At 46.2% G+C, this 6,727-nt stretch overlaps 1 protein-coding gene across 1 annotated transcript; it reads left to right on the top strand.

Annotated features, from left to right (window-relative positions):
* The first annotated feature begins 3,362 nt into the window (after window positions 1-3,362).
* LOC122759691 (developmentally-regulated GTP-binding protein 2-like) lies at window positions 3,363-4,711 on the top strand. Its single transcript, XM_044014707.1, is given in 2 exon segments — window positions 3,363-3,955; window positions 3,957-4,711. Coding segments are annotated over 2 exon segments (1,038 nt in total). The 5' UTR covers window positions 3,363-3,410; the 3' UTR covers window positions 4,450-4,711.
* Window positions 4,712-6,727: the final 2,016 nt, after the last annotated feature.

Below are 6,727 nucleotides of genomic sequence, written 5' to 3'. Positions count from 1 at the left end.
GATAATCGTGAATATCCCCATGCACACACCTCACCCTCACCCACGATGCCTCTAACAATGCCCCTGGTCGAACCAAGCGCTGATGGATCATGGTCTGTTCACAACCAGAATCCAGCAGAGCTTGATGTGTACCCCCTTGTATACATACCGGTATACGGTACGTCCCTTCCGAACCGGGGGAGGGGGCCGGCGGCCCGGCAACCCGAACCACTTGCCCCACTTCCATGAGCGGGCACTCCGCTCTGATGTGGCCGGGCTGCCCACACCGCCAGCACACCTGCCCTGGCGTCTGAGGAGCCCCCCGGGGTGCCAGGTGATCAGACACGTAGGCTGGGCCCTGAGGGAAAGACGGCAGAGGGTAATTAGACGACCGGAGCGATGCATGCTCCGGCTGTGTGTGTGTGCGTGGGTGTGGTGTAGGAGCCGATGCCGCTGGGAACCTCCTCCTCGGGGCTGGAGTGGGACGGCTGGCAGGGATCGTCGCTGGCCTGGTCTCCTCCCTCATGCTCCGCCGGGGAAGAGAGAGATGGTCCTCCGCGAGGACGATCGCTGCCCCGATGTTGGCCGGGCGGTGGCACTGGACCCAATTGGCTGTGGACGATGGTAACCCAGCGATGAACTGCTCCAGCGCCACCTGTCCAACGACGTCCTCAGCGGAGTGGGTCCCCGGCTGGAGCCAGCGCCTCGCTGCGTCCAGGAGCTGCTGCGCGTATGCAAAGGGGCGCCCGGCTTCTTCAAAGGAGAGCCCCCTGAACCGCCCCGGTGTCCCTCCGACGTACTGCCCAGCCGGTCCAGGATGACTCTCCTCAGCTGTGTGTAGTCGTGACGCGCCGCCGCCGGCAGGCTGTGCGCGGCCAGCTGCGCCACGCCAGTGAGCAGGGGAAGAAGCCGAAGCGCTCTCTCCTCCTCCGGCCACCCACACGCCTCCGCCGTGCCCTCGAAGATGTCCAGGTATGCCTCCGGGTCATCTTCCGCGGTCATCCGCTGCAGGGCGACGGGCGGAGACCGTCCTCGACCGGGCTCCGGGTCGGCGCCGTGGGCAGCCGGGCGTTGCAGCAGCTCCCGCAGGAGAGCACGATCGTCCCGCTGTGACGCCGCCATGTCCGCGAGGAGCTGGGACTGCTGCTGCTGCAGCGTGACGGTGCTCTCCTGCATCGCAGCGAGGTGCTGAAGGGCCAGCGACAGCGGAGATTGTCCTTCCATGTGTCCCTATTCAGGTGCCACTGTGAGCTTTTCACACTCACTGGGGTTCGGGAAGGACGAGGAGGCGGCGTTGAGGGAGCAAATATACCGGTTTATTGTAACTGAAAATAATCAACCAAACAAAACATAAGAAGTCAGCTGTGGCTGGTGTGTCAGCGCTCTCCTGCGCTGCGCTGTTCTGACTCTCTGTGTCTCTGTGTCTCTGTGTGTCTCCGTCTCTCTCTCTCTCTCTCTGTGTGTCCGTGTGAGGACCCAGCCTACTGCAAGAGACCAGAACCAGGTTACAAACATGCTTATATAGCTGACTAATTACCTGATTCTGTCCAGCTGTCTGATCACCGGCTGAGCCACTCCTTCCTTTCCTCCAGCAGCCGTCGCTCTAACCAAGCCCCACTGCCACAGTGCTGTTTAGAATTCACAGTGAATTTTATTGTGCAATTGTTTGTTGAAGAATAAGATCACTCAAGGTCAGCTGTCACTCTTATTGGTAAATAATTGAATTAACCCCCATGAAAATATTATGCTGTATGTCCTCTTATATTATTTTGACTGTAATCAATTTTACAATCATTCATGCCTATGGTGGTCATTATTAGACCACCGTCATTCAGGTCTGTAAGAGGTTTGATAATATTCTACATATATTATTGCATTATTTTGTCAACATGAGGAGTTAAAGGCTCCAGAAAAAGAAAAAAGAAAAACACTGAATGCTGTCATTGTGAACTGGTACATTTCAATTCAATTCAATTTTATTTGTATAGTGCCAAATCATAATATACATTATCTCAAGGCACTGTACATAGAAAACATCAAGGAGAGCAGAGAACCCCAACAGTTCACAAAATGAGCAAACACTAGGCATCAGTGGAGAGAAAAAACTCCCTCTTAACAGGAAGAAATCTCTGACAGAACCAGGCTCAGAGATGTGCAGTCATCTGCCTCGACCGGTTGGGGTGAAAGGAAAAATGGGGGACAGTGGAGAGGTGGGGGACAGAAAATGGGGGGAGAGAAAGGACAAGAGGGAGATGAGGGAGAGACAGAAGAGAGAGAGGGAGACCAGGAGCAGATACACAACAACTGTATCAGGTTACAAGTTTATACAGTTAATGATATCGACTTTTTAATTATAGCACAATAATAATGGTGATGATATGTATGATATGGATAGCCTCGAAAACTGGATCTGGATCCTGCAACCTGCAAGATGAGAATACAGAGAGAGAGAGAGAGGGAAGGAAGGAAAGACACAAACTAGGGAGAGAAAGAGACAAGGTTAATGACATATAAAAACTCATAATCATATGAGAGAGTGAATGTGCGTGCACCACAGGAAAATCCCCCAGCAGTCTAGGTCTATAGCAGCATAACTAAGAGATAGTCCAGGTTTCCCTGAACCAGCTCTAACTATAAGCTTTATCAAAAAGGAAAGTTTTAAGTCTAACTTTGAATACAGAGAGAGGCTCCGCCTCCTGAACTGTCATTGGAAGCTGGTTCCACAGGAGAGGAGCCTAGTAACTGAAGGCTCTGTCTCCCATTCTGCTCTTAGTCTCTGGGAACCACAAGTAAACCTGTATTTTGTGACCTAAGTGGTCTGTTAGGGTGATAGGGTAGGACTAGGTCTTTCAGGTATGAAGGGGCCTGACCATTAAGTGCTTTGTACGTGAGGAGGAGGATTTTAAATTGAATTCTAAACTGCGGGTGGAGCCAGTGTAGAGAAGCTAACACTGGAGTTATATGGTCTCTCTTTCTAGTTCCTGTCAGAACTCGTGCTGCAGCATTTTGAATGAACTGAAGGGTTCTAACAGACTTGTTGGAACATCCTGATAATAAGGAGTTACAGTAATCTAATCTAGATGTAACAAAAGCATGAACTAGTTTTTCAGCATCCTGTAAAGACAGAATGTTTCTAATTTTCATAATGTTCCGCAGGTGGAAGAAGGCTGTTCTGGAAATGAGTTTTACATGTGAATCAAATGACATTTCCTGGTCAAAAGTAACTCACAGTGGAACTGGAAGCCAAGGTGATGTCATCTAAAGTGACAATGTGATCAGAAAGTTTTTTCTCTGAGGTGTTTAGGGCCGAGTATGATGATCTAAGTTTTAAAAGTAGAAAGCTACCTTGGTCGCTTCCTTGTTTCACCCGGAATTCACAGGGATGGAATGAGTTCCGGTTGGTAATCTGTAGCATCACTTGAGCCGCCACTATGGGGATCTTGGAAAAGATCGCAGAAATAGAGAGAGAAATCGCTCGGACACAGAAAAACAAAGCTACTGAGTACCATCTGGGTTTACTCAAAGCCAAACTAGCCAAGTACAGATCTCAACTTTTGGAGCCCTCCAATTCAGCGGGGGGCAAAGGAGAGGGCTTCGATGTTATGAAATCAGGAGATGCTCGTGTTGCTCTAATCGGTTTCCCCTCTGTGGGTAAGTCCACCTTCCTTAGTTTGATGACGTCAACAGCCAGTGAAGCTGCGTCCTATGAGTTTACTACCCTCACTTGCATACCTGGCGTCATAGAGTACAAAGGGGCCAACATCCAGCTGCTTGATCTGCCTGGAATTATTGAGGGTGCTGCCCAAGGTAAGGGTAGAGGTCGGCAGGTCATTGCTGTTGCCAGGACAGCGGATGTTGTCATCATGATGCTGGATGCCACCAAAGGAAATGTTCAGAGAGAACTTCTAGAGAAAGTGTTGGAGTCAGTGGGCATCAGACTCAACAGAAGGAAACCAAATATTTATTTCAAGCCTAAAAAAGGTTCAGCTCATCCTTCATGAATACAAAATCTTTAATGCAGAGGTCCTCTTCAGGGAAGACTGCACGGCAGACGAGTTCATTGATGTCATAAATGGGAACAGAGTTTACATGCCTTGCCTTTATGTGTACAATAAGGTGGATCAGATCTCCATTGAGGAAGTGGATCGCCTGGCTCACAGACCTAACAGTGTTGTCATCAGCTGTGGAATGAAATTGAACCTGGACTACCTTTTGGAGACGCTGTGGGAATACCTGTCTCTGATTTGCATTTATACCAAGAAAAGAGGAGAGCGTCCAGACTTTAATGATGCCATCATTATGAGAAGAGGAGCAAGTGTAGAACACGTGTGCCATCGAATCCACAGAACCCTAGCGAGTCAGTTCAAATATGCTCTCGTTTGGGGAACCAGTACCAAGTACAGCCCACAGAGGGTCGGTGTAACACACATCATGGAGCATGAGGATGTCATCCAGATTGTTAAGAAGTAAAACAAGCTTCTGACTGGACAGAGAAGAAACAGAGCAGAAGGAGTTCAAATGGAAAAAAGAAAACAATAGCACTGTACAGTAGATACACAGCAACACCATTCTTATTTTGTATATGATAATTAACAAAAGAAAGAAATTTGGTTTGAGTTAATTGTGAAAAGAATCTGATTAATTTTACCTTTTAAGATGAAGATGTGTCATGGAGTCAGAGAGAGAAACTGGGAAAAATAAAGACCCTAAAACCCGAAAAAAAAAAAAAAAAGTAGAAAGCTACAGGTCATCCAGGACTTAATGTGTCTGAGACATTCATGGAGTTGAATAACCTGATTTATTTCATTACATTTGAAATTAGTTCAATTAATTTTGAGTTGTTTTGGTGCAATCTTTCATGAACAATAGTGGTGTCACTCTTTCCATGTGCATTTTATTAATTCGCACAGGACATGGTTATCTCCCTAAATGATGTTTAGTTCACTAGACATTCAAGAAACTGGGATGATGACGTCATATTTAGGAACGAGAAAGAGAAAAACACTGATTACATATACTGATTCACATCTTGTTTTACACTAGATACAACTTGTGTAGGAGTGACACAGGCAGTGGCAGTCACTTACGTTTCCTGACGTCTTAATTTGTGCTCATCTGAAGTGAAACAAAACCCTGAACTTTCATTAACATTAAAACAAGGCCAGACCAAAAGTTTCACTCCCAGGGCTGGAGTATACCAGATGTAATATTATTAGATATTCATGTGGATGTTATGAATTTGATGCACAAGCCTGTTTTTATGTGTATTACCTTAATGACTCTGTCCTGGCAGTGCTGGATGATCTTACACAGCTCCTCTGTCCCCTGAGACTCGAGACTCTGATGAAGGATTCAATTCAATTCAATTCAATTTTATTTGTATAGCGCCAAATCATAACATACATTATCTCAAGGCACTGTACATAGACAACATCAAAGAGAGCAGAGACCCCCAACAGTTCACACAATGAGCAAGCACTAGGCATCAGTGGAGAGAAAAAACTCCCTCTTAACAGGAAGAAATCTCTGACAGAACCAGGCTCAGAGATGTGCGGTCATCTGCCTCGACCGGTTGGGGTGAAAGGAAAAATGGGGGATAGTGGAGAGGTGGGGGACAGAAAATGGGGGGAGAGAAAGGACAAGAGGGAGATGAGGGAGAGACAGAAGAGAGAGAGGGAGACCAGCAGCAGATACACAACAACTGTATCAGGTTACAAATTTATACAGTTACTGATATCGACTTTTTAATTTACAAAATAATAATAATGGTGACGATGAGCGTAGCCTCGGAAACTGGATCTTGATCCTGCAACCTGCATGATGAGAATACAGAGAGAGAGAGAGGGAAGGAAGGAAAGACACAAACTAGGGAGAGAAAGAGACAAGGTTAATGACATATAAAAAGTCATAATCAAATGCTGAGTGTGAGAGAGTGAATGTGCGTGTACCACCGGAAAATCCCCCAGCAGTTTAGTTCTATAGCAGCATAACTAAGAGATGGTTTAGGTTTCCCTGAACCAGCTCTAACTATAAGCTTTATCAAAAAGGAAAGTTTTAAGTTTAACTTTAAATACAGAGAGAGGATCTGCTCAAACATCTAGTAAAAGACAATTTGTAGTTTTGTACCTAACTTTGTGACATACATGCATGTAACACTAGATAAACTGACTCATATAGGAATATCCCATGAAATAATGATAATATATGATAATGTACTACAACCAGTTCCACAGTCTGTATTGTGGCATGTCTGTAGACAACTATATCTATTTAACTGTCCACTGAGTTATCGAACCGCCAAAAGATGTTCGCCTTTAGTTCTACTGTGTTCTTGATCAATGCCACAGTCAGAACCTCATCATCCAACTATTTGACATACTCTAGTCAAACAGGAGCTACAGTGTAGGAAAATGATCAAGAAATAAAATGAGTGTCAATAAAATGATTAGCTCTCATAGAAACTTCCCATTGTGTTAACCAGTTAACAACCACTAACCAGTCTATGTTAGACTGGTTAGTCAGTAGTTGAGGTTTCACCTCTCTCATGGGGATCTGGGCCCTTTGGACAAACACTGACGGGCTGCTCATGTCAAACTGTTGCTGCAGACCCTCAAGGCTCAGGTTCACCACCTTCTCATAGCAGCTGTGCATCTTAACTGGATGGAAAGCCAGCATGGAGATCTTCTCCATGTGCTGAGGAGGAAGACAAGAAGGGAGAGGAAGAGATGGATGAGGCATGGACAGATTT

This window comes from Solea senegalensis, linkage group LG18 (genome assembly GCF_019176455.1).
Source record: "Solea senegalensis isolate Sse05_10M linkage group LG18, IFAPA_SoseM_1, whole genome shotgun sequence".
Classification (NCBI taxonomy): Eukaryota; Metazoa; Chordata; class Actinopteri; order Pleuronectiformes; family Soleidae; genus Solea; species Solea senegalensis.
The sequence above is the reverse complement of the archived record's forward strand: the minus strand, read 5'-3'. Positions and strand labels throughout refer to the sequence as shown.